Source organism: Dermochelys coriacea, chromosome 23 (genome assembly GCF_009764565.3).
Source record: "Dermochelys coriacea isolate rDerCor1 chromosome 23, rDerCor1.pri.v4, whole genome shotgun sequence".
NCBI lineage: Eukaryota > Metazoa > Chordata > Testudines > Dermochelyidae > Dermochelys > Dermochelys coriacea.
Window position 1 is genome coordinate 15,499,403 of NC_050090.1, and position 25,281 is coordinate 15,524,683.

Sequence of the window (25,281 nt, forward strand, 5' to 3'; positions counted from 1 at the left end):
GCCAATTCAAACTAACCCCCCCCGTTTTTAGAATGGTACTTTCTTAACTGTCTTCGGTTTCCTCAATGGAAAGGTCCCCAACCGCCTTCTCTTCCTATGGGGGCTGTACCATTATAACCAGCAGCGGGGGGAGGCAATGACAGGCTTTTCCTACCTGGCAGCCAAACAGAGCCACAGATTCATTCTCTACGTGCATCTCTAGACTATTGAAGCACAAAGAGGAATATGGAAAGGGGGATAAGCCATGTGCTGGCCGGCTCTATGCCCCCCCAAAATCCAAAGTGAGCTCGCCCGATCTCTTCTCTCGTAGAAGAGAGGATGGGTGATACCATTCAAAATAAGGGTGTCCACATATATAATGGGAAAGAGAAATTAAACCAGGGTGCGTAACTCAATTAACCACAAGATGTAATTATAGGTCTGAGAGATGGGGAATTAAAAAGACTAAGGAGGAGCGGGTCTCCATTCTCCCCTCCTACACAGGGAAGATAATGGTTTGACCCATTGAGAGGGGCCCCGGAACGGTTAGGCGCTACCACAGAGCAAAGCGGGAGGGGGATATTTATATATCTGGACTCCAACATATATAAAAGATTAAAAAAAACAATATATAACTTTTTCAGAACCCTATTTAAATATTAGCACGTGAACAAAGGGGTTTGGGTGAGAGGGGCGTAATACATGGTCACACATAGAGGTTGATAATGGTTTAATCCGCAGACAGGACTGCGCGACCGTTGGCCGCTACCATAAAAAAAAAACGGGGGGAGCAGATTAGAAAATAGGCTTCTACCAAAATAAACTGAGTAAGAGTGGCTCAGACGGGATTTATGTCAATTTCCAGGCGCCCATTTGACACCGGGAAGAGGGAGAGAAGCGGGGTGAGAAGAGGGGGAGGCGGAGGCGGACCCCTTGGGGGTTAATAATGGTGTAGCCCGCGACCGTTGGACCCTACCATTAAACCCAATGGCGGGGTTCCATAAAAGGGGGGAATAGAGATGGACTATCCCCCAACACCCCTTCCCCCATCACCATCATACAGGACACCCCTCCCCCTCCCCCACCCATATCCCCATTATCCCCAAACACCCCCTCCCCGTGCCCCCATTGTACAGGGCACCCCACCCGTCATCCCTCCATCCCCATTGCACCAGCCCCCCATTATCCCTACACACCCCTCCATCCCACCCAACCGAACCACTAACCCAGGAACCTATCCTTGCAACAAAGCCCGTTGCCAACTCTGTCCACATATCTATTCAGGGGACACCATCATAGGGCCTCATCACATCAGCCACACTATCAGAGGCTCGTTCACGGGCACATCTACCAATGTGATATATGCCATCATGTGCCAGCAATGCCCCTCTGCCATGGACATTGGCCAAACTGGACAGTCTCTACGTAAAAGAATGAATGGGCACAAATCAGACGTCAAGAATTATAACATTCAAAAACCAGTCGGAGAACACTTCAATCTCTCTGGTCACTCGATCACAGACCTAAGAGTGGCTATCCTTCAACAAAAAAGCTTCAAAAACAGACTCCAACGAGAGACTGCTGAATTGGAATTAATTTGCAAACTGGATACAATTAACTTAGGCTTGAATAGAGACTGGGAATGGATGAGTCATTACACAAAGTAAAACTATTTCCCCATGGTATTTCTCCCCCTCCCCACCCCCCACTGTTCCTCTGATATTCTTGTTAACTGCTGGAAATGGTCTACCTTGCTTGTCACCATGAAAGATTTTCCTCCCTCCGCCCCTTAAGTGATCACTCTCTTTACAGTGTGTATGATAAAACCCATTGTTTCATGTTCTCTGTGTGTGTATATCAATCTCTCCTCTGTATTTGCCACCAAATGCATCCGATGAAGTGAGCTGTAGCTCACGAAAGCTTATGCTCAAATAAATGTGTTAGTCTCTAAGGTGCCACAAGTACTCCTGTTCTTTTTGCAAATACAGACTAACACAGCTGCTACTCTGAAACCTGTCAAATAAATTTGTTAGTCTCTAAGGTGCCACAAGTACTGGCACGATGGGGGACCCTGATCTCGGTCAGGGTCTGGGAAGCGTCTGACACAACGGGGCCCCGATCTCGGTTGAGATCTGGGCAGTGCCCGGCACAATATGGGTCCCTGATCTCAGTCAGGGTCTGGGCAGCGTCTTGCACAACGGGGCCTATAGGTGCTATTGCAATCCAATGACTCACCCTATAGAGTCCGTAACAGAGCAGGGAATGAACCAGGAGTCCTGGGCGGTCTCCCAGAACCTGCTCTCCTGGCCCTTCTCATCAGTCTCTAGAAAACTTTCCCTTCCTAGCTGAGTCCCAGAGCCAGCGATGCTGCATCCCCCGGACCATATGGCCGTGCACTGCAGGCTGGCCAGAGCGGGCATCTGTTCATTGCTGTCCCGTTGCTGTAGCTGGCATCAGGTTGGCGCCCCTGGTGCCACCTTTATACACATCCCACATCACAATAGATAACCAGGGCTGGGAAACACCCAGGGCTTTGGGGAGGGCTGTGTTGGCAGCACTTCCACTGCAGCAAGTGATCCCCTCGCTGCAGAGCTTGGAGACAGGATACCAGGCTAGATGGGCTCATGGGTCTGATCCAGGGTGGTGGGGGAGGAGGGGATACCAGGCTGTGAGAGGGCACCAGTTTTCAAAAATGGCTAGTAAGTTTCCAAAAGTGGCTAGTAATTTTTTTCAAAAGTGGCTAGTGACTTCAAGCACCTTCTATGGTCCTGATTTTAGGGGCTTTCTGAAAACCAGGTCCTCTTTAAGGCATTGCACAGTGGGCAACTACAGTGAACCAGGCCCTCAAAATCGCTAGACGCTTTTGTAAATCTTGAAGCCAAATAAGCCCAGACTCCTGCTGGAGAGTGTATAGCCACCACAGCCTAAAGTTTCAAAAGTGGTTAGTACATGTACAAAATTGACTAGCAAATATTTCAAAAGTAGCTAATATTTTTCCCCAAAAGTTGCTAGAAAATGTCCTAGAAATTATTAGTGCATTTTCACAAGTGGCTAGAATATTTTTCAATAGAATATTATATTTTCAAAAATGATTAGTAGCTATTTTAACATGTCTAGCACATTTTCAAAAGTGGATAGTATTTTTTTTAAAGGACTAGTAAATTTTGAAATGTGGTGCTAGTCAGGTTTTGAAAATGGCTGGTCAGGTTTTCAAAGGTGGCTAGTACATTTTCAAAAATGACTTAGTAGATATTTTAAATGACAAGAGAGTTTTCAAAAGTGGCTAATAATCTTTTTTTAAATGACTAGTCAATTCTCAAAAGTGACTAATGCACTTTGAAAAGTGCCTAACATATTTTTCAAGAGTTGAGTACATTTTCAATTTTGCACGCAGCAAAGTCTGGCAATCTGGGCCTCCCCGTCCATCCCCGACCTTCATGGAGGGAATGGGATTGGCCTCTGTTGTCCTCAACACGTCCATCCCCCGCGCTGCTCCACATTCAGATAATTGACTCCAATCCAATCTCAGGGCTGCACGGGTCAGGAAGGATATTTCTCCCTCCCGATGCCCATTTGGACAGATGGCTTTTGGGTTGTGTAGTCACCTTCCTCTGAAGCACCAGAGATTCTCCACAGCTAGAGACGGGACAGTGCTCTCTGAACTGCTCCAGAGAACCCTTTGTCTAGATGCGTGGCTGGTGAGTCTGACTCAAAGAGTCGCCAGGTTTGGGGGCAGGAAGGAATTTTCCCCCAGGGCAGACACCTTCCCTGCAGCATGGGACTCGGATCTCCTGCTGGTTTCATCCGGCCAGGGCAGATCTAAACTAATCAATTCCTGCCATAAATTGCAGGGATATCAGTCACTGGTAGTACCACCGTCTCTCCCATTCTCTGCTGTCTCCTGAGGCCTCAAATGCTTTGATCTAAGTCACTGGGCTCCAGACTGGATGAGATTTGCCAGATGGGACTAGCCAGGGCTGATCTAATGGTCCTGTCCAGCCTTGGATTAGCAATTTCCGAAAGCCAGAAGTACATTTTCCAAAGGGGCTAGCAAATTTTGAGGAGGGGCTAGCAAATCCTGACCCAATCAATGCACTTCTTTTGGGGCACTCCCCACCCCGAATGGGGGAGTTACAGACTTGGCAAAGGGAACAATTGGAGAAAAATCTCTCGGGTCACGTTGTGAAAAGAAAGCCCCCGAGCCCTGTTTTTAGACATGGCTCCAATTCCCAACAGTTGATTACTCTGCAAAGGAGTGTTCCCAGCACAGGACAGCTTCATACCGGTATAACCGTGTCCATCGCAGGGCTTGTCAGAGTGAAATGTTTTCTAAGCGCAACCGAACAAGGTCCCCATCCTGGCTCAGAAGGAAGAGCTGAGAATCCTGCAAACTTTCGGGAGCCAAAGATCTCAAGGCAAATCCAAAGTGGGTGCATTGAAATGTTTCCTTTCAATTCCGAGCTTTTTTTCTTTTTTTTTTTACATGTTTTTGCTGGTCAATTAACTGACGTTTCAGAAAGAAAAGTTGCTTTGAAGCAAAAAAAAAAAAAAAAAAGAAAAGCCAATGTGTAAAGAGGGGAACCTCGAGTCAGAGCAGGGGTGATATTCCCTCTGGCTTTGGCCCTGGTGCGGCTGCTGCTGGGGTCCTGCGTCCCCTTATGGTGCCCGCAATTCAAGAAGGACGTTGATCAGTCGGCGGCGGGGGGGGGGGTCAGAGAAGAGCTACAAGGATGATTAACGGGTTAGAAACCCTGCCTGAGAGTGAGAGACGCCAGCAGCTCAGTCTAGTTGGCTGAACAAAGAGAAGGCGAAGGGGTGACTTGAACCCAATACCTGCGTGGGAGACAGAAATTTGGTACTAAAAAGATCTCCAATCTTGCAAAGCTCTTACGAGATTCACAGATCCTCAGGCCAGAAGGGACCATTGTGAGCATCCTGTCTGCCCCCCTGTATCCCACAGGCTGGAGAACAGCTCCCCCAATCAGTCCTAGGGCCGAGTGTTTAGAAAAACAGCCCAGCAGCCAGTGACGGAGAATCAACCACGATTCTTGGTCAATTGTCCCGATGGTTCACTGCTCTCCCCGTTAAACGCTGGTGCCTTATTCCCAGGCTGACTTTGCCTAGCTTTGACCTCCCTCTGCTGAACTGATGGGCCCCTTATTAAATATTTGTTTCCTGCCTCGGAATCAAGTCAGCATGTGGTAGCTGGAGTTGGGGTGTACACTGTAATGAGTGGGAGGCTCCTTCTGCAGAGCAGGCTGTGCGTTTGAGTGGAGGCCGGGGATCGGTAGCTCCCGTTTGCCCCAGGCTGTCAGGGGAGGAGTCTTCCCAACAGGTGCTGTTAACTGGAGCAGGGGCCTGTCTGTCCTGCAGCGCTCAGTAATGATGCTTCGCTGACTGCATTTGAGGAGAGAACCCAGGAGTCCTGGCTCCCAGACCCCACTGTTCCAACCCACTAGACCCCACTCACCAAGCCAGGGAGAGAACCCAGATGTCCTGATCCCCAGCCCCATTCCAATCCGCTAGATCCTGCTCTCCTCCCAGATCTGGGAGAGAACCCACAAGTCACAACTCCCAGCCCCCTGCTCTAACCCCATGCCCCTTCCAGAGGAGGTGGTATCTTGGCACCAGGAGCACTATCCCCGGGTGGCACTGAGATGCAGCCACCTCTGGGGCGGAGCAGCAGGGGAACAGCCGCACTGCAGCAGCATACGGGGCTGGCAAGCTGTGGAAAGTTGGCCGTGGTGGGACAGGGTTATTCCAGGCATGCTTGGCTCAGGGCCTGTCGGGAATCTGGACAGGGCTTGCTGTCTCTGCGTCAGCCTTCAGGAGGTTAAGTAGGTCAGCCCCGTCAGAGGCTGGCAGGGACAGCATCACACTCTGCAGCTAATTGTACCTGACGAAGCATCTTGGCTTCCAAACCAGCCCATCCGTCACTCCCCAGGAGCTCAAGGTCAGACGTGAGCGCACAGGTTGTCCCTGCGCTTGTGGATAAAAGGGAGGGTTCGCCTGGTGCTGAGATGCAGCCAGCTCTGGGGCACGGCAGCTGGGGAACAGCTGAGCATAACATTGCATGGGGACAGGTTGCCTGGCAGGAGATGCAGTCAGCTCTGGGGCAGGGAAACACCCCCACGCTGAGTTGTTCAGTAATTTTCAAGAGGCCGTGAAGACAAGACTGTTGTTCTGGTTCCCTTTCCGAGGCTACTGTGGGGTCTAAAATGCGTCCGACATGCCAGTGGCCTCCTGTGGTTTTATATCTGCTACTCCGGCTGGGTCATTAAGATTCCTTTACTGACTCTCCTGCTAAATATCTGGCCAACAGAGATAAATAGAAACATTTCGCAATAGGAAAAATCTAGAAGGAAGATACAAAAAGTGTCTTGGCATCAGCTGGCTCAGAACATGCAGCCTTTCCCCTCTAGGGGGTGCCAGCTCCCACCTGCCCCAAGGTGGGGCACTGCCTGGCTCAGGGATGGCGGGGGGGGGGAGGGCAGGGGTATGCAACAGTTTCGTCACTGAGGCTGCAGCAGCCCCTAGCGCTAGGGTCAGGATTTGCAGCTGATTTGGCTTCCTGAATCAATGCACCTGTTTGTTTTTTTCAAATGAGCACTTGACAACTTGGTAGGAGGGGAGTGTGGTCTAGCGGTTAGAGCGGGGGGGGCCAGGCTCCTGGGTCCTCTCCCTGTACTCGAGAAGGGAAGAGGGGTCTCGTGGGGGGCGCCAGGACTCCTGGGTTCTGGAAGGGGTAAGGTGGGAGTCTGAGGTTTTCTTTTCTCCCCTATTAACAAAAGAAAGTTCTCTTTTCCCACACCGGGAGTCGAACCCGGGCCGCCTGGGTGAAAACCAGGAATCCTAACCGCTAGACCATGTGGGACTGAGCTGCTGCTCCCTCTGTTGGAGCTGGCCTGAGGAGCAGCCGTGGGGCACCATAGCGCCACCTAGCGGGGGAGATGGGAGAGACACCCCACCCCACCCCACCATGGGGCAGCTCCAGAACTCTCGGCTCTTCTCCGCCCGCCCCTCCCCCCTGCAAGGCCTCCGTGCCCGGTCCCCGCCGGCCGGCCCGAGGATCACTCCCCTCCACCCCCGCGGGAATCCGGAGCGGAAGCGGAGCCGGCCTCTGAGCTCCTGCCTGCAAGGGGGGCACGAGAAAAAAAAATAAGTGAGAGTGTTCCCATACCGGGAGTCGAACCCGGGCCGCCTGGGTGAAAACCAGGAATCCTGACCGCTAGACCATATGGGAATCGCTGAGCAAATCTCCCCACACGGGCACAAGTGATGCGTTCACACACACACACCCCCTCCTGCCAACCTCACACCGGATTTCCAGTCTCCGCCTCCAGCCAGGGCTCAATCCTCCCTCTCAGACTGGAACAGCCCCATTGCAAGAAGGCCCCACGGAAAAGGGTGACAGGCATAGGGGGCACAACCCGGCCCCCGAGCTAAGGGACCGGGGCCTCTGTGCAAAGTGACGTGAGCCCCGTGCAAAAGGCCCTGGCCCCCATTTGAAAGGCCCCAGCTCTGTGCAAAGGGCCCTGGCCCCCATGCAAAGGGATGTGACCCCCGTGCAAAGGCCCCTGGCCCCCATGTGAAAGGCCCCAGCTCTGTGCGAAGGGCCCTGGCCCCCCTGCGAAGGGACGTGACCCCCATGCGAAGGGCTCTGGCCTCTGTGAAAAGGGACATGACCCCTGTGCGAAGGGACATGACCCCTGTGCAAAGGGCCCTGGCCCCCGTGCAAAGGGACGTGACCCCCGTGCGAAGGGACATGACCCCTGTGCAAAGGGCTCTGGCCTCTGTGAAAAGGGACATGACCCCCGTGCGAAGGGACATGACCCCTGTGCAAAGGGCTCTGGCCTCTGTGAAAAGGGACATGACCCCTGTGCGAAGGGACATGACCCCTGTGCAAAGGGCCCTGGCGCCCGTGCAAAGGGACGTGACCCCCGTGCGAAGGGACATGACCCCTGTGCAAAGGGCTCTGGCCTCTGTGAAAAGGGACATGACCCCTGTGCGAAGGGACATGACCCCTGTGCAAAGGGCCCTGGCCCCCGTGCAAAGGGACGTGACCCCGTGCGAAGGGACATGACCCCTGTGCAAAGGGCTCTGGCCTCTGTGAAAAGGGACATGACCCCCGTGCGAAGGGACATGACCCCTGTGCAAAGGGCTCTGGCCTCTGTGAAAAGGGACATGACCCCTGTGCGAAGGGACATGACCCCTGTGCAAAGGGCCCTGGCGCCCGTGCAAAGGGACGTGACCCCCGTGCGAAGGGACATGACCCCTGTGCAAAGGGCTCTGGCCTCTGTGAAAAGGGACATGACCCCTGTGCGAAGGGACATGACCCCTGTGCAAAGGGCCCTGGCCCCCGTGCAAAGGGACGTGACCCCCGTGCGAAGGGACATGACCCCTGTGCAAAGGGCTCTGGCCTCTGTGAAAAGGGACATGACCCCCGTGCGAAGGGACATGACCCCTGTGCAAAGGGCTCTGGCCTCTGTGAAAAGGGACATGACCCCTGTGCGAAGGGACATGACCCCTGTGCAAAGGGCCCTGGCGCCCGTGCAAAGGGACGTGACCCCCGTGCGAAGGGACATGACCCCTGTGCAAAGGGCTCTGGCCTCTGTGAAAAGGGACATGACCCCTGTGCGAAGGGACTGACCCATCTTCACTTCCCTCCACCCCCCCTTTCTGTGCTCCGGGCCCTTTCAGCGTTGCCATGGAGATGGCAAAAAGAAAAGGAGGTGGGCGGGACGCGGCCGTGGGAAGTTATCCCTGACGGACAGGCGCCAGGGCCAATCAGAGCAGGACGTCGGGTAGAGGGTTGGGGATTGGGTTCTGGCTGCTGCTGCTTCCAGGGCTGCTGGGTGAGGGGGGGCGGAGAGATGGGGGTGCAGATATGGGGCAGAGGGCTGGGGGCCTGGTGGGGGGCTGGGGGCCTGAGATGGGGCTGGAGGCCTGGTGGGAGGATGGGGATTGGAGGCAGGGGGATGGGAGACTGGGGGCCTGGTGAGGGGCTGGGGGCCTGAGATGGGGCTGGGGGCCTGGTGGGGAGGATGGGGATTGGAGGCAGGGGGATGGGAGGCTGGGGGCCTGGTGGGGGGCTGGGGGCAGGGGGATGGGAGGCTGGGAGCCTGGTGGGGGCTGGGGTCCTGAGATGGGGCTGGGGGCCTGGTGGGAGGATGGGGATTGGAGGCAGGGGGATGGGAGCCTGGGGGCCTGGGGGCCTGAGATGGGGCTGGGGGCCTGGTGGGAGGATGGGGATTGGAGGCAGGGGGATGGGAGGCTGGGGGCCTGGTGGGGGGCTGGGGTCCTGAGATGGGGCTGGGGGCCTGGTGGGAGGATGGGGATCGGAGGCAGGGGGATGGGAGGTTGGGGGCCTGAGATGGGGTTGGGAGCCTGGTGGGAGGATGGGGTTTGGAGGCAGGGGATTGGAGACTGGGGCCCTGTTGGGGGGCTGGAAGCAAGGGGGTGGGGAAGCTGGGGGCCTGAGATGGGGCCCTGGTGGGGGTTGGGGGCCTAAGAGCTATTGGGGCTGTGCCAAGGGGAGGCAGGGGGTCTGAGATGGGGGGACGGGGTAGGTGGGAGGATGAGGGAGGGGGGCTGAGTAGGTGAGATGATGGGAACTGGAGGCAGGGGAATGGGGAAAGTGGGGGGCTGGAGGCAGAGGCAGACTGGGGGCCTGAGACGGGGTGGGGGCTGGGGGTGAGGAGGGGGTCTGACGGAGGCGTGGAGGTGGTTCTGGAAGGGAGGGGGAGGCTGGAGCTGAAGGGGGTTGGATGTAGACTGTGGGAGTTGGGAACCCAGGGCCGTAGGGTGTGGTGTGGGGCAGTGGAGCACAGGGATGTGGGGAGTAACCTGGGAAGCAGGTGCGCTGAAACAGCTTTGAGAGACTGGAGCGGGGAGGGCTCTGAGGGTAGTGTGGGGCTGGGATATGTGGGGGCTACCGGGAGGATAGTGGGTGGGGGGTTGCGGGGCTGCGATCAGGGCTTGAAATGTGGGTGGGGGGCTGGTGGCACTGGGATGCAGTGTGGGAGGATTGGGGGCTGGTGGGGGGCTGGGACATGGGGGGCTCTGGGTGGAGCAATGGGGGCAGGAGGCCAAGGGGGGTGAGGGCACTGGGGACGGGCTCAATGGGGGGCTCTGGGTAGACCCAGGGGCTCATGCTGTGCTTCCCCCTCCCGCCCAGACCGACGGGACCATGAGGCGGGCAGGCAGGAGCATCTGAACTGGGCTGTGGGCCTGTGGGGGGGAGGGGCAGCAGCAAAGGCCGGGACCCTCCCCTGGCTCCCCCTTTCCCCTGTGGCATCCGCACAGGAGGTGGCCCCATACGTGGGGGGCTGGAGGCGCTGGCAGAGATGGGACCCCTGCTGGGGGAGGACACTAGCCAGGTGAGCATGGGGCTAGTTGGCAACCCCTAGATCCACCCAGCCCCCCACCCTTGGGCTGGATGGGAGCCGCTGCCTCGGTTGCATCTCGGCCCTTCTCTCCAGCAGGGGGCGGAGGTGGGGGCCGAGCCAGCAGGCTGGGGGGCTGCTGTGCAGTGGGGAGCTGAGGAGCCAGACGATGCAGACCCCATGCGAGTCCTCACGCTGCCGCTCCAGGCCCAGCAAGCCATGGGGAGGATGGAGGAGTTTGTCTTTAAGGTAAGTGGCACGGAGCAGTGGTTGTGGGGAGGGACAGGGAGCCAGGACTCCTGGATTCTCTCCCCAGCTCTGGGAGTGAGGTCTAGTGGTTAGAGCAGGGGAGACTGGGAGCCAGGACTCCTACACAGCTATGCCTAGTCAGTTGTACCATGTTTGTGCTCTCTCTGTTCCAGTGCCAGGGATGTGGGTCATGAGTTTGGGGGTGGTTTGGGGAAAGCCCGGCACGGGGCCACTAGATGTGTAGCGATGTGGGACCAGCTCCCCTGCTCCCCCGTCCATGTGGGGATGACATTGTGCAGCAGGGGATGGGGAGAGGAGGGGAGGAGCTGTTCTGGGAGGGCCCTTCCTACTGCCTGAGCTCTTCGTCTGTGAGTATGTCCGTCTGTCTGTCCATCTCCGCCTCTGTCACTGGGTGTTCCCGTCCATCTGTCCATCCATCCACCACTGGGCGTTCCTGTCCATCTGTCCACCCACCCACCACTGGGCTTTCCCATCCATCTGTCCGTCCATCCATCCGTCCATCACTGGACACTCCCGTCCATCTGTCCATCCGTCAGTGTATCCATCACTGGGCATTCCCGTCCACCTGTCCATCCATCACTGGGCATTCCCGTCCATACGTCCATCCATTGATCACTGGGCGTTCCTGTCCATCTGTCCATCCATCCATCACTGAGAGTTCCCATCCATCTGTCCATCCATCCATCACTGGGAGTTCCCATCCATCTGTCCATCCGTCCATCCATTAATCACTGGGCATTCCTGTCCATCCATCCGTCCATCCACCACTGGGCATTCCTGTCCATACGTCTGTCCATCCACCAATGGGAGTTCCCATCCGTCTGTCCATCCGTCCGTCCATCCATCACTGGGCTTTCCCATCCATCTGTCCATCCATCTCTGGGTGTTCCCATCCATCTATCCATCCGTCCGTCCATTCATCACTGGGCATTCCTGTCCATCCATCCGTCCATTCATCGACTGGGCGTTCCCGTCTGTCTGTCCATCCGTCTGTCCATCCATCCATCACTGGGCGTTCCCATCCGTCTGTCCATCGTCCGTCCATCCATCACTGGGTGTTCCCATCCATCCATCCATCCATCCATCACTGGGCATTCCTGTCCATCTGTCTATCCATCCATCCATCCATCGATCCATCATTGGACACTCCCATCCATCTATCCATCCATCTGTCCATCCACCACTGGGCGTTCCCGTCCATACATCTGTCCATCCACCACTGGGAGTTCCTGTGCGTCCGTCCATCCGTCCGTCCATCCATCACTGGGCATTCCCGTCCATCCGTCTCATCCATCATGCGGATGCCATCCCTCCTCTTCCCCCCGCACCTCTCAGCATCTCCACTCTCTCTCCGTCTCTGCAGCCCCTCCGTCCCCACCTGTCCCATTCCGCTGGGCCAATGGGGGCCACCTGGGGGCTCAGGGTGTCCTGGCCGGGCCAGCTGCCCCCAGGGGCCCAGGACGTGGCACAGTGGGCTGGCAGGGCGCATTGTGACCTCAGCAGCCAAGCCATGCTGCCTTGCCTCCCCAAGCCTGCCCATGACAGCATCCCAGCTACCCCCGGTGGCAGGACCCTCCTAGGGTCTCTGCCCGGCCATGCCAGGGCCCACCCCAGAGCCAGGGGAGGAGATTGATCGGCAGGGCCGGAGGGGGGCAAAGGGGTTGGGGCCTCAGTGGCAGCATGATCCCCAGCCCCACCGGACCATGGGGAGCAGGGACAGGAAAGCAGTCAGAGACGCCGGCACCAGCACTGAGGAGGACAAGGTCTGGAGAAAGGCAAGCAGCTGCCTGGGGCTGGAAGCCAGGACTCCTGGCTTCTCTCCCCAACTCTGGGAGGGGCGGGGGGGTCAAGTGCAGGGGAGGGCAAAGGTTTTGGCCTGAGGGCCACATCTAGGTATGGAAATTGTATGGCAGGTCATGAATGCTCATGAAATTGAGGGTTGGCGGGCGGGAGGGCTCCAGCTGGGGGTGTGGGCTCTGGGGTGGGGCTGGGGATGAGGGGTTTGGGGTGCAGGAGGGTGCTCCGGACTGGGACCAACGGGTTCAGAGGACAGGAGGGGGATCAGGGCTGGGGCAGGGGTTGGGGCACGGGAGGGGGCCAGGGGGGCAGGTTCATCTCAATCAGGTTCCGGAAACAGTGGCATGTCCTCAACTCCGGCTCCTATGTGTAGGCGTGGCCAGGCGGCTCTGCGTGCTGCCCTGTCCGCAGGCACCGCCCCTGCAGCTCCCATTGGCTGTAATTCCAGGCCAATGGGAGCTGTGGGTGGCGCTTGGGGTGGGGACAGCGTTCGAAGCCCCCTGGCTGCCCCCTGGCTGTATGTACGCATAGGAGCTGGAGGCGGGGATCTGCTGCTGCTTCCAGGAGCCGTGTGGAATGGGGCAAGACCCCAACTCTGCTTCCCAGCTGGAGCGCCGGAGCGGGGCAAGCCCCAGACCCCCACTTCCCGGTGGGAGCTCGAGGGCCAAATTAAAATGTTGGGAGGGCCAGATGCAGCCCCCGGGCCATAGTTTGCCCACCATTGGTCTAGTGGTTAGAGCAGAGCGGGGCGGGGGGAGGGCTGGGTGCCAGGACTCCTGGGTTCTGTCCCCAGCTCTGGGAGGGGCGGGGAGGGTCTAGTGGTTAAAGTGGGGGTGGGGGCTGGGAGCCAGGACTCTTGGGTTCTATCCCGGCTCTCTCCCTGCAGGTGTGGGAGGGGCGCTGGAGGGTCTTCCCCCACGACGTGCTGCCCGACTGGCTGAAGGACAATGACTTCCTTCTCCACGGGCACCGCCCGCCCATGCCTTCCTTCCGCGCCTGCTTCCGCAGCATCTTCCGCCTGCACACGGAGACCGGCAACATCTGGACACACCTCATTGGTCAGTGGGACCCAGGCGTCCAGGGGCGGCGGGGAGGGCGGCAAGAGCTCAGCAGGGATGCTCCAGCTGTGTTTTAGATGGGCACACCTCAGCGCCAGGCGAGCTGTCCCCATGTGGCATTATGTGCGGCTGTTCTCCAGCTGTCCCGCCTCAGAAGTGGCTGCATCTCAGCGCCGGGCTAGCCCTCCCCGTGCAGCGTTATGTGTAGCTGTTCCCCAGCTGCCACGCCCCAGAAGTGGCTGCATTTTGACTCTCTTCTCCTCCCATTCCAGGTTCCCTCTTCTTCCTTGTCTTGGGCATTGGCTACATGTTCAGCCCAAACATGAATTACAGGGCCCCCGTCCAGGAGCGGGTTGTCTTCGGGACATTTTTCCTGGGGGCCACCCTCTGCCTCTGCTTCTCCTGCCTCTTCCACACAGTGTACTGCCACTCGGAGAGAGTCTCCCGCACCTTCTCCAAGTGAGCACCCACCCCCAGGGGCGGTGCACTGCCAGGCCGGATGCCTGGGTTCTTCTAGCCACCATTCAGAAAGGAAGTGGAGTCTGGGGTGGCTGGGTCGGAGCTGGGAGCCAGGACTTTTTAGTTCTTTCCCCAGCTCTGGGAGGCCTAGTGGTTAGAGCGGGGAGGTGGGGGGGGCAGCCAGGACTCCTGGGTTCTTTCCCCAGCTCTGGAAAGGGAGTGGGGCCTAGTGGTTAGAACGGAGGGGGATGGGGAGCCAACCAGAACTCCTGGGTTCTTTCCCTGGCTCTGGGAGGGGAGTAAGGCCTAGTGGTTAGAGCGGGGGGGGGGCAACCAGAACTCCTGGGTTCTTTCCCTGGCTCTGGGACGGGAGTGGGGCCTAGTGATTAGAGCAGGGAGGTGGGGGACAGCCAGGACTCCTGGGTTCTTTCCCTGGCTCTGGGAGTGGAGTGGGGCCTAGTGGTTAGAACGGGGGGCAGCCAGTACTCCTCAGTTCTCTCTCTGGCTCTGGGAGGGGAGCGGGGTCTGGTGGGTTAGAGCAGGGCGGGGGCTGGTAGCCCGGACTCCTGGGTTCTCTCCCCAGCTCTGGGAGGGGAGTCATGTCTGCTGCCCCCGCAGGCTGGATTACTCGGGCATCACGCTGCTAATCGTGGGCAGCTTCGTGCCCTGGCTGTATTACTCCTTCTACTGCTCGCCTCAGCCCCAGCTCATCTACCTCATCATCGTCTGCGTGCTGGGGGTCACGGCCATCACGGTGTCCCAGTGGGATCACTTCGCCACACCCCAGTACCGTGCCGTGCGGGCAGGTGAGTGCCTGGATTGGAGGGGCTGGCCATGGGGCAGGGGGCAGGGAACAGGGGGCTGGCAGTGGGATAAGAGGCTGGGCGCAGGAGGTGGCCAGGGGCTGGCAGTGGGGGCAGGGGGTGGCTGGGCACAGAGGGGGGCTGGGAGGGCAGGGGACTGCGCACAGGCAGGCAGTGAGGCTGGGCACAGGGGGCAGCTGGCAGTGGGCAGAGGGGGCCACCAGGGAGGCAGGCAGTGGGGGCTGTGGGCTGGGCTCAGGGGGCACCTGGAGGCGGGCACACGCCCTGACCCCCCTCTCTGCCGGGCAACAGGCGTGTTTCTGGGTCTGGGGCTCAGCGGGCTGGTGCCCACCCTGCACTTCATGCTGGCCGAGGGGCCTTTGCGGGCGGTGACGGCTGGGCAGATGGGCTGGCTCTTACTCATGGCGCTGCTCTACATCCTGGGCGCGGTGGTATACGCCGCCCGCGTGCCTGAGCGCTTCTTCCCCGGCAAGTGCGACATCTGGGTGAGTCCCCCCCGGACACCTGAGTTCTCTCCCGGGGCTGGGAGCGGAAGGGGGGTCTAGTGGTCAGAGCAGGGTGGGGCTGGGAGCCTGGACTCCTGAGTTCTCTCCCCAGCCTTGCTCCAGGCTCTGTGTGTCCGAAATCCGTGCCCTGGGTGGGGCGGGGCTGATCCTTACCTCCCTCCTGGGGGGGTTGGGTGCCCAGGGAGGGGGCAGGTCCTGGCTTGCTCCTGCCAGGGGAGGTGGGCGCAGCCAGGCTCACTCTCCCTTTCTTCCCCCCTCCCCGCAGTTCCACTCCCACCAGATCTTCCACGTGCTGGTGTTGGCAGGCGCTGGCGTCCACCTCCACGGGGTCTCCCAGCTCCAGGCCTTCCGCTCCTCGCTGGGGGGCACCTGCACCAAGAGCACTGTGCTGTGACCCCTCCCCGACCCACCGGATCCTGCCCCGGGGGGACCTGGCCCCAAGCGATCAGATCCCACCCCGGGGGGCGTGGCCCCAGGCGCGGAGCGACCAGATCCCACCCCGGGGGGCGTGGCCCCAGGCGCGGAGCGACCAGATCCCACCCCGGGGGGCGTGGCCCTGGGTGCTGAGCAACTAGATCCACCCAGAGGACATGGCCTCAGATGCGAGTGGAGGAGTGCTGCCACGGGAGGCGTGGCCTCTGGCACCGACCAACCAATCCCAGCCTCAACCAATCAACCACGCCAGGGGAGGTTGCGGCCTTTAACACCAACTGACCAATCGCAGCACTGGATTCACGGTCTCACACGCCAACCAAGCCTGTCCTCAAGCAGCTGATCACATGACAGAAGGCGGGACCTCAGATGACAACTGACCAATTGGCCCACTAGGAGTGTGGCCTTGGACCCTGACAAACCAATCCCACCATGGAGTAGTGAGATCAGATCCTGACTGACCAATTGCCCCAAATGGGGCGTGACCTAAGACTCTGACCAACGAATCACACCACAGGGGTGTGGCCTCAGACACCAGCCAACCACTGATGCCATGGAGTTGTAACGTCACACAGTAACCAACCAATCGCACCACGGAGATGTTACTGCGTTCACTAACTAACCAATCGCAACATGGGAGGCGTGGCCTATGACACAGACTGACCGATCCCACTTTGGGTGGGCCAATCGAGCCATGGGGGGCGTGGCTTTTCTTAAAGGGGACATTACCTGGTATTTTTGTCGTTCCTGCCCCATATTTTTCCCCTGTTGCACTGTGGTGGTGGTGGTGGTGGTGGGGTATTTAACAACTCACTACACCTATTTTTAACTTAATCTCCCACCCCAATTTCTCAGTCTCTGGCCCTTTAAGAAACTTGGGCATGTCCCCTCTTGGAAAGACGTGTAGTTCTTGTTTGTGGAGGACTGGGGTGGGCAAGGGGAAGGGTAGAGAAGAAGCTGCCCCTTTAAGAGTTGCTCAGCGGGTGGGGCTGAGCCCAAAATATTCTCTTCCCTGCTCGACCCAAGCCAGCCTGAGTGACTGGGGACAGGCCTGGGAGCCTTGACTCCTGGGTTCTCTCCCCGGCTGGGGGAGGGGAGGGGGGGCTAGTGGTTAGAGTGGGGAGGGGGGGCTGGGAGGCAGGACTCCTGGGTTCTCTCCTCGGCTGTGGGAGGGGAGTGGGGGCTAATGGTGGGTCTGGTGCCAGGCAGGGGGCTGCAGGGGCATCCATTCCATCTATGCTGCAGAGCCCCAGCTCCCACCGGCACCTGGGGGGGCACCAGAGAAGGGGCATGGAGCAAGGATAGGGTGGAGAACTGGAGGGCGGGGTAGGGGGCATTGGGGGGCTGTGGATCAGGATATGGGGGGCTTGAGGCAATGCGGGGGGATTTGCAAAGTGGGGCAGGATGGGGCATGGGGCAATGGTACAGGAAGGAGGTGGTTGTCTGGGGCAAAGGGACCCCACCCAGTGGGGTTGCTGTGGAGATGGGGGAGCCCATCTGCCAGACCCCCCCAGCATGGTACCAAGCCAAAGCACAGCTGTGTCCCCCACCCTTCCCCAGCCATGTCTCAGAGCCACCCCAGAGCCCTGTTACTTTTCATAGTCTGGTTATTTTTTTTGTTACTGGCCATTGTAATAAATTCCTAGAAGCTGGAAACACTATAAGGAAAATAAGTTCTCTCCTGGCCCCCAGCCTGGCTGGAGTCTGCATAGCAGACCTTGGGCGGCATTATGTGTGGCAGTTCCCAGCTGCCCCACCCCAGAGGTGGCTGCATCTCAGTGCAGGGAGACCCACCTGTCCTTTTGCTGTGTTACGTGCAGCGGGTCGCCAGCTGCCCCACCCCAGAGGTGGCTGCATCTCAGCGCCAGGCCAACTATCTCTGTGCAGGGGGTGGGGGCTGCTGCAGAGAACCTGCATCCGTAGTCTTTTTTGTGTCTGTGGCTGACCTACCTGGAGGGGAGTGGGAGGTGGAAGGAAGTGGGCGAGCATCACGGAGGCAGTTGTCTCCTGCCCAAGCTGCAGAAGGAAGCCGGGGTGCCATGCGGCAGGGTGAGGGGGCTGGGCAGGGGGTCCTTTCCCTTGGCAGACAGGGCCAGGTCCTGGGGGGCAGGGAGCCGGGTAGGGGGCTGGGCAAGGGGTGCTGTCCCCTGGCAGGCAGGGCCGGGTACTGGGGGGCGCCATTGGGCGGGGCAGTATGGGCCAGCACCCTTGGTTCAATCGCTACAAACACAGGAACTGGCCCCCCCCCCGCCTCCCCCAGCGCAGGAAACCAGTGACGGAAGTGCCTCTTGGCTTCGGGGACTTGGTGTCGAGCCACCCGCGCCCTGGGGGGCCGAGGGGAGCAGGCGGCAGGTGCAGGGGGGTCCAGGGATGCGCTGAGCGACCATGGATGAGGAGGGGCTGGCGGAGCAGGAATCATGGTAAGAGGGTCACCGGGGGGGTGGGGGGGAGGGAAATGTACCAAATCCTGCACCTTCCTCACCCCACAAAGACAGGGGCGGATGCTGCACAGAGCAGGGGATTCCGGATTGTCCCCTCCCAGGAGAAACTGAGGCACAGAAAAGGGGAACTGACTTCTCCTGTAACGCAGGAGACCCCACTCTCTTCCCCAAGCTGGGGAGAGAACCCAGGCATCCTGGCTCCCAGCCCCCCCCCCCCCCGCTCTGACCACTAGACCCCACTCCCCTGCCTGAGCTGGGGAGAGAACCCAGGAGTCCTGGCTCCCAGCCCCCGCTGCTTTAACCCAGTAGACCCCACTCCCCTCCCAGAGCTGGGGAGAGAACCCAGGAGTCCTGGCTCTCAGCCCCCCTGCTCCAACCACAGCCCAGAATAACTCACCCAATTTTGCGCCTCCCCAGGTTCGTGACATCCGGGGTAGCTAGGGGAATTACAGTTCCCCACAACGTAGCACCAAACTTCAGAGAAGTTTGTTGGGGGGTGTCATTCTTGATGTGTCCCAATAGCACTGCTGGAAGGAAGCTCACAGTACCCCAGGGGAGCAGGGACTGTGGGTGCCCATGGCAGTGCTGGAAGGAAGCTCACAGTACGCCATTCTTGTAACCCCTTTCCTGGTGTGTTTGCAGGTCCCCGGTGCATCGGGAGCGATCCCAGACCTCAGGGTCCCTGTCCGAGGGCTCGGGGGTGAGTGGGGGAGGGCAAGGCTGGAGTGGAGGTTGGAGCTTTGGGGTGTGGGTGGAGTGGCCATGAGGACGGAGATAGGGGTTCTGGGACATGGGGCGGGGTGGGGTGACCATGGGGACGGGGACAGGGGTTCTGGGAGATGGGGCAGGGTGACTGTAGGGATGGGGGTCTGGGAGATGGGGGGGCTGAGGGGATCGGGACATGGGGTCTGGGAGATGGGGTGGGGGTGGGATGGCTGTGGGGATGGGGACAGGGGGTCTGGGAGATGAGGCAGGGGTGGGGTGGCCATGGGGATGGGCACAGGGGGTCTGGGAGATGGGGTGGGGTGGCCATGGGGATGGGCACAGGGGGTCTGGGAGATGGGGTGGGGTGGCCATGGGGATGGGGGTCTGGGAGATGCGGCGGGGTCCCCCCGAATCTGGCTCTGACCTTCCTCTCTCTCTGGCAGAAGAAGCGGAAGCAGCAGGGGGTGCCTCGCATGAAGCAGCAGGGGCCTGAGCCCCAGACCTCTGATGACAAGGTGAGACCCTCCCTCCCTCCGCCGGCACAGACCCTCCCCCGACTAGCTCCCCATCATCTCATCCTAATTTGCCCACTAGTACCTCTTCCCCCGCCACTGTCCCCCTTCATTCCCACTGATTCCCACCCACCCACCCACCCCCACACATGTGGGGATGGTTGAATTCTGGCCAGGCCCCTTTAAATCGTCGCGGTAGGCGGGGCTTCTTTGGGTAGTGGGTGTGGTCAGCTTGCTGGCAGGGGTGCGGAGTTTCTCTGTAGTTGGTTGTGCCATGGCAGGGGGCGTGTCTGGAGGAACGGGGCATGGTGATTGGCTGCAGGGAGAAGGGCCCTATACCTAGGGGAGAGGGCCTCACCCCACTCTGCAATTGGCTGAGGCGTGGAGTGGGGGGCATCTCCTTGACAGCTGATTGGCTGAGCAGACAGACGTGGTGTCACAGTGGGACACACCCCTTCTGAAACCTCTAGGGACCCTCCCCCATCCCCTCCATGACGCCTTCCCCATCCCCTGCAGTGGGGAGCCCAGGGCTCAGCTGGCAGGGGGCTGCGGGTCGGGAGTGAGGGGCACCAGCAGACGGGGGGCAGCGGGGATTTACCAGGGCTGGGCTAGCTGGGGGCTGCTGGTCGGGAGTGAGGGGCACCAGCAGGCATGGGGGATACACTAGGGCTGGGCTAACAGGGGCTGAGGATCAGGAGTGAGGGGCACCAGCGGAGCAGGGGGGGAGAGGGGATACACCAAGGCTGGTCTGTTTCCCTCTTTTCCTGCCCGGAAGCCCCTGGATTGTTTGCTGGTGGCAGGAAGCCTGGTCTATAAATAGTTCCCGGGGCCTATTGTCTGGGTCCAGCCCCCCCAGTGCTGAGCAGGGCCTGGTGACGCCCCCCACTCACCGCTTTCCTTCCCAGGAGCCCTGCACCAAACGGGTGAAACCTGTCGCCAAGACCCTGTCGGCCTCGGGGCTCTCCTCGGCCAAGGTGACGCCCCTGAAACGGCTGAGCCAGTCGATCCAGGTACCCAGGGATCCCCCTCATCCTGGCACTATGGGGGTCAGGACACACAGAGCAGGGCCGTCTCCAACCCTTTCCAGCAGAGGGTGGGGTGAGATGGGGGGTCCCCTGAGGATGGGGATGCAGGGCTGGGAAGGAGGGGGCATCCTGGGAGATGGATGAAAGAGGCGGGATCCATATTCCACTCTCAGCCAATCACTGTCCATCCCCCCCCCTCACACCCCAGAGGTCCATCAGCTTCAAGACGGAGCCCCGCCCCCCAGGCTACGTCCCGCCTCCCCGGGCTGGGGGCTGCCGGCGCCGGAGCAGCAAACTCTGGAGCGAGACCTTCGATCGGGTCAGTGAGGAGCTCTCGGCCCGTGAGGTGAAACGCCAGGAGGTGAGGGGCGGGGCCAGGCACAGGGGGCGGGGCCAGCAGGCAAGGGGAGGAGCCTGGGGCGTGGGGCATGAAGGAGGTGGTGGAGTAACGAGGCTGGGGGTGGGGCATGAAGCGCGGTGGGGGAGGAGCCAGGCCAGGGGCGGGGCATGGGGCAAGGTGGGGGAGGAGCTACGGGCGGGGCTGGGAGCAGGTGGGGGAGGAGTCAACCGGAAGCGGGGCGTACATAGAGCAAGGTGGGGGAAGGAGCCAGGCTGGGGGCGGGAGGAGCCAGGCGAGGCGGTATCTGGGGGCTTAGCTTGATCCTCCCCCGCCCCCAGGTGATCTTCGAGCTGATGCAGGGGGAGCAGCAATTGGTTGCCGATTTGAACCTGGTGAAGAAGGTACCTTCCCCCCCCCTGCTAGATGAGAGACTCTGGTGGGGTGGGGTCCCAGCAGGGTGAAGTGGGGTGCTCAGCAGGTGGGGTGCTATGGTGCTGGGAGGTGGGGTCCCAGTGAGGGGCTCAGTGTTGTGGGGGGCTCAGTGAGGGGGCCACTGTGCTGTGGGGCAAAGCGGGGGGCTCAGTGGGGGATCCTGTGCAGCAGAAGGAAGTGGGAGGGGCAGCAGGGGATGCTGTGCTGTGAGGGGAATTGGGGGGCTCAGCAGGGGGGTGCTGTGCAGCAGGAGATTGGGGGCAGAGGGGGTTGTGGGCAGTAGGGGGGGGCGCTGTGCTGCAGGAGGAGGTGGGGGATTGTGGGGGAATTGAGGGGGGTGCTGTGTGGTGGAGGGATTGGGGGAATTGGGGGGGCTGTGGGGGGTGCTGTGCTGCAGAGGGATTTGGGGGGCTGTGGGGGGTGCTGGGCAGTGGGAGGAAGCGTGGGGGCTGTGGGGGGCGCTCTCACCCCCTGCCCCTTGCAGAACTACTACGAGCCGATGCTGACGCTGGCCATCCTGCCCGAGGCCGAGCTGCGCGAGATCTTCGGGACCCTGGATTCCCTGGCGCCGCTGCACGAAGGTACAGGCTACAGTTCCGCCGGGCGCCGCTGGGGGGCAGCACGGCACCGGCTGGGTTAGGGGGAGGCTCCCTGCCCTGTGGGTGGGGGGTGGGTGGGAGTCCACTTTGCTGCTATTTCCCCCCCGCCCTGGCGCCCCCGCAGGAGGCTACTCGCCCTATGGCTGCTGCATCTCGGCCAGCGGGAGGCACCGCCGCTCCCTGCTGGGGGGGCCTGATCCCTGCACTGACCCCCCTGTCCTTTTGCAGACTTGCTTGGGCGGCTGCTGGGTCTGAGGCAGGAGGACGGGACGGTGCCTGAGCTGGGACCCACTCTGCTGGACTGGGTAAGGCTGGGGGGGGGGTCAATGGGGGGGTGACATCTATGGGGCTGGGGATGTTAGGAGAGGGGAGCAGGGGGTTGGGGAGGAGCTATGGGGAGGGGGATGGACATGGGGGGCTGAGGGGAAGGAGGTGGGGAATACTGGGGAGGGGCAGGGGGATGGGCAGGAGGAAATGGGGGAGGGTGGGGAAGCAGGAATGGGGAGACCCCCCCCAGGAGGGAAGAGGGTGGGGGAGAGGGGTTTGTCTAGTGTGTGGGGAGGGGGAGGTGTAAGTAGATCGCCCAGCCTGGGAGTGGGGAATGTGGCCCCACAGGAGGGGGGAATGGGGATCCCTGGCCTGGTGTGTGTTGGTGTCAGGAACGGCAGCCCCCTCCCCCCCCCAGCACAGGCTGTGACTGGGATCGGCTCCCTCTCTCTTGGCGTCTCGCCCCCCACAGCTGCCCGGGCTGCGGGCCTACGAATCCTACTGCTGCCACCAGGTGTGGGCCAAGGCGCGGCTGGACAGCCGCAAGCGGGAGCCGGCGGTGGGGGAATTCCTGCGTCTGTGCCAGGAGTCGGCCTTCAGCCGCAAGCTGGAGCTTTGGAGCTTCCTGGACCTGCCCCGCAGCCGCCTGGTCAAGTACCCCCTGCTGCTGCGGGAGGTGCTGCGCCAGACGCCCCCTGATCACCCCGACCAGGCGCCCCTGCAGCGGGCGGTGAGGGCCAGGGTGCGGGGGAGGGATGGGACCACCTCCCACTGCAAGGGGTTGGTTAATACCACAAAGAGGGGGAAGTGGGGGCAGAGGGTCCCCGTGCGCCCCGCAGGGACGGGGAGGGCACCGTGGGGGAGGGAGAGAGGGTCCCCGTGCGCCCCGCAGGGACGGGGAGGGCACCGTGGGGGAGGGAGAGAGGGTCCCCGTGCACCCCCCAGGGAGGGGGTAGGCACCGTGGGGGGGGACAGAGGGTCCCCGTGCGCCCCCCAGGGAGGGGGTAGGCACCGTGGGGGGGGACAGAGGGTCCCCGTGCGCCCCCCAGGGAGGGGGTAGGCACCGTGGGGGGGGGACAGAGGGTCCCCGTGCGCCCCCCAGGGAGGGGGTAGCACCGTGGGGGGGGACAGAGGGTCCCCGTGCGCCCCCCAGGGAGGGGGTAGCACCATGGGGTGGGGGGACAGAGGGTGCCCATGCACCCTGCAGGGAGGGGGTAGCGCTGTGGGGGGGCAGAGGGTCCCCGAGCACACAGCAGAGACAGGCAAGGACCCTGCTGACCAGTGACCCATGGGGGGCAGGTGGCGCTGGCCCAGGACCTGGTGGGGCTGATCAACAGGAAGACGGGGGAGGCCGAGTGCCGCTACTACCAGCAACGGCTGAGCTACCCCGACGGGGCGCCCCGGCACCCCGGAATCGACCGCTCCAGCCTGCTGCTCTGCCATGGGGACCTCCGCAACAGCAAGGGGCAGGTACCGGCCTCCCACCCCGGGCACCCTCCCCTCAGCCAGGGCTGGGTGCTAGGGGGCATGGCGCTGTGGGGAGCTGGGCAGGAGGGTTGGGGGTTAGGGCTGGGGTTGCCATATGGTGGGACCATATGGTGGGGTGCTGGGGGGGCAGGAGGCTGGGCACTGGGGGATGCCAGGGGACAGGAGGTTGGGCACTGGGGGGCTGGGGTTGCCATAGGCTGGGGCGCTGAGGGGCAGGAGGCTGGGCACTGGGGGGTGCCAGGGGACAGGAGGTTGGGCACTGGGGGGCTGGGGTTGCCATAGGGTGGGGCACTGCAGGGGGTGGGCACTGGCAGGTGCCAGGGACTTGGCATTGGGGGGTGCCAGGGAAACTCTCCAAGCTTGGGTTACGGGGAGAGAACCCAGGAGTCCTGGCTCCAGGCCCCTCCCTCCCCGCTCTAGACCCCACTCCCCTGCTGGAGCTGGGGCAGGAACCCAGGTGTCCTGACCCCCCCCCCTCCCTGCAGAGGCTGCATGTGTTCCTGTTCCAGGAAGCGCTGGCGCTGACCCGGCCCGTCCTGCAGGGGGAGCAGGTCGTGTTCCAGCTCCAGGGACCCCCCCTGCCCATCGGCCAGCTGGAGGTGCAGGACCTGCCTGACGGGGGGGCCCGGCTTGGGGGGGCCCTGCGTGAGCGTGGTAGGTGCCCCCTTCTCTGCTGGGATTCCCCTGACCCATCCCCCCTTGGCTCCCCAACCCCTTTTCCCCCACTGGGATCCCTGCACCCCAGGTCCACAACTGCTGCTGGAGCTGGTTGGGGTGGGGGGTCAGCTTGGGGGGGGGGGGACTGGCTTGGGTGGGGGGCAAGCGAGGGACAGTCTAACTGGGAGGGGCTGACTGGGATGGGGGGCAGGCTGGTAGTGGGTCAGCCCCCCCATTTGACCCCCCTCCCCTCCCTTCCCCCAGGCAGGAGCTGCCTGCGGGTCAGCGGCGGGGCCCAGGCCCACACGCTGCAGGCGGTCGACGCCTTCGACAAGCAGCAGTGGTTGAGCTGCCTGCGCCAGGCCCTGGCCGCCCGCCCACCCCCGGAGCTCGACGGCAGCCTGGGGCCCCTGGCTGCCCTGCGCCTGGACTGCGACCCCCCCATGGACCACACTTGAGCTGGGCTCCCCCCCGGCTGCAGGTCACCAGCAGGTGGAGCTGAGAGCTGAGCCGCCCGGACGCCCGGGTTCCTCCGTCCCGCCGAGCCGGATTTGTCTTTATCCATCTCTCCCTGGACTCCTGGGTCCACCCCCCCCCCCCGCTCCTATATTTATTGCGGCCCAGGGCTTTAAGCCTGAGTGGGCTGCTCTCGGGCCGTCTCCCCTCCCATGGCGGTCCTCCCCCCCCCCCCAGGCTGGAAGAGAAAGGTGCCCCTTGGCTGCCCTCGATTGGGAGTGGGGGTGCCAGGGGCTGCCCCTCTGTGGGGGGCCCTTACGTGTCCCTGCTGCCCTGTACCCCCACTGGCCTTTCTGTGACCAGCTGCCAATAAACCTGTGATGGTTGCAGCCAGGCCCAAATTCCTCTGTGTGTCCCCCAGCCGGGTAACAGGCTACTGCTGCCGCTAGCGGAGGGAGTCATCCTGAGCTGCCCTCCCCCAGCTGTGCCCTGTCATGGGGGAGGGGGTCCCTGCCTGCCCCCAGGGGGGAGGTGGTGGAGGGGGGACACGGGGTCCCCCTAGAGTGGGGAGGGGGCCTATGGAAGGGGTGGAGCCACAGCGGGAGCAGGGCCCCAAACTCCTGAGTCCGGCTGCAGAGGCACCGAGTGG

General features: G+C 61.2%; 2 protein-coding genes and 2 non-coding genes across 9 annotated transcripts; 2 read left to right on the plus strand and 2 right to left on the minus strand.

Annotated features, from left to right (window-relative positions):
- Window positions 1-6,781: 6,781 nt before the first annotated feature.
- Window positions 6,782-6,853, minus strand: TRNAE-UUC. The gene has a single exon. It is a non-coding gene; the product is annotated as a tRNA-Glu (tRNA).
- Window positions 6,854-7,150: 297 nt separating this feature from the next.
- On the minus strand, window positions 7,151-7,222 carry TRNAE-UUC. Its single transcript has one exon. It is a non-coding gene; the product is annotated as a tRNA-Glu (tRNA).
- Window positions 7,223-8,781: 1,559 nt separating this feature from the next.
- On the plus strand, window positions 8,782-18,851 carry LOC119847000 (adiponectin receptor protein 2-like). 2 transcript variants are annotated; one of them, XM_038381345.2, is made up of 9 exons: window positions 8,782-8,834; window positions 10,157-10,358; window positions 10,461-10,613; window positions 13,318-13,489; window positions 13,762-13,948; window positions 14,567-14,754; window positions 15,064-15,257; window positions 15,544-16,442; window positions 18,794-18,851. In XM_038381345.2, the coding sequence occupies exons 2-8, from the start codon at window positions 10,326-10,328 to the stop codon at window positions 15,670-15,672; spliced, it is 1,056 nt and encodes a 351-aa protein (XP_038237273.1). In that variant the 5' UTR covers window positions 8,782-8,834; window positions 10,157-10,325; the 3' UTR covers window positions 15,673-16,442; window positions 18,794-18,851. The 2 variants fall into 2 exon arrangements, with proteins under 2 accessions (XP_038237273.1, XP_038237272.1); XM_038381344.2 differs by lacking the exon at window positions 8,782-8,834 and adding an exon at window positions 9,710-9,836.
- LOC119846987 (rho guanine nucleotide exchange factor 3-like) lies at window positions 16,303-25,017 on the plus strand. 5 transcript variants are annotated; one of them, XM_043501550.1, is made up of 13 exons: window positions 16,303-16,442; window positions 17,971-18,130; window positions 18,794-18,851; window positions 19,300-19,371; window positions 20,274-20,378; window positions 20,602-20,754; window positions 21,072-21,134; window positions 21,650-21,746; window positions 21,993-22,069; window positions 22,504-22,761; window positions 23,331-23,501; window positions 24,005-24,173; window positions 24,441-25,017. In XM_043501550.1, exons 2-13 carry the CDS (start codon window positions 18,096-18,098, stop codon window positions 24,632-24,634), a joined length of 1,452 nt encoding a protein of 483 aa, XP_043357485.1. In that variant the 5' UTR covers window positions 16,303-16,442; window positions 17,971-18,095; the 3' UTR covers window positions 24,635-25,017. The 5 variants fall into 5 exon arrangements, with proteins under 5 accessions (XP_043357485.1, XP_043357486.1, XP_038237239.1 ...); XM_043501551.1 differs by having other exon boundaries at window positions 19,303-19,371; XM_038381311.2 differs by lacking the exon at window positions 17,971-18,130 and having other exon boundaries at window positions 16,305-16,442.
- Window positions 25,018-25,281: the final 264 nt, after the last annotated feature.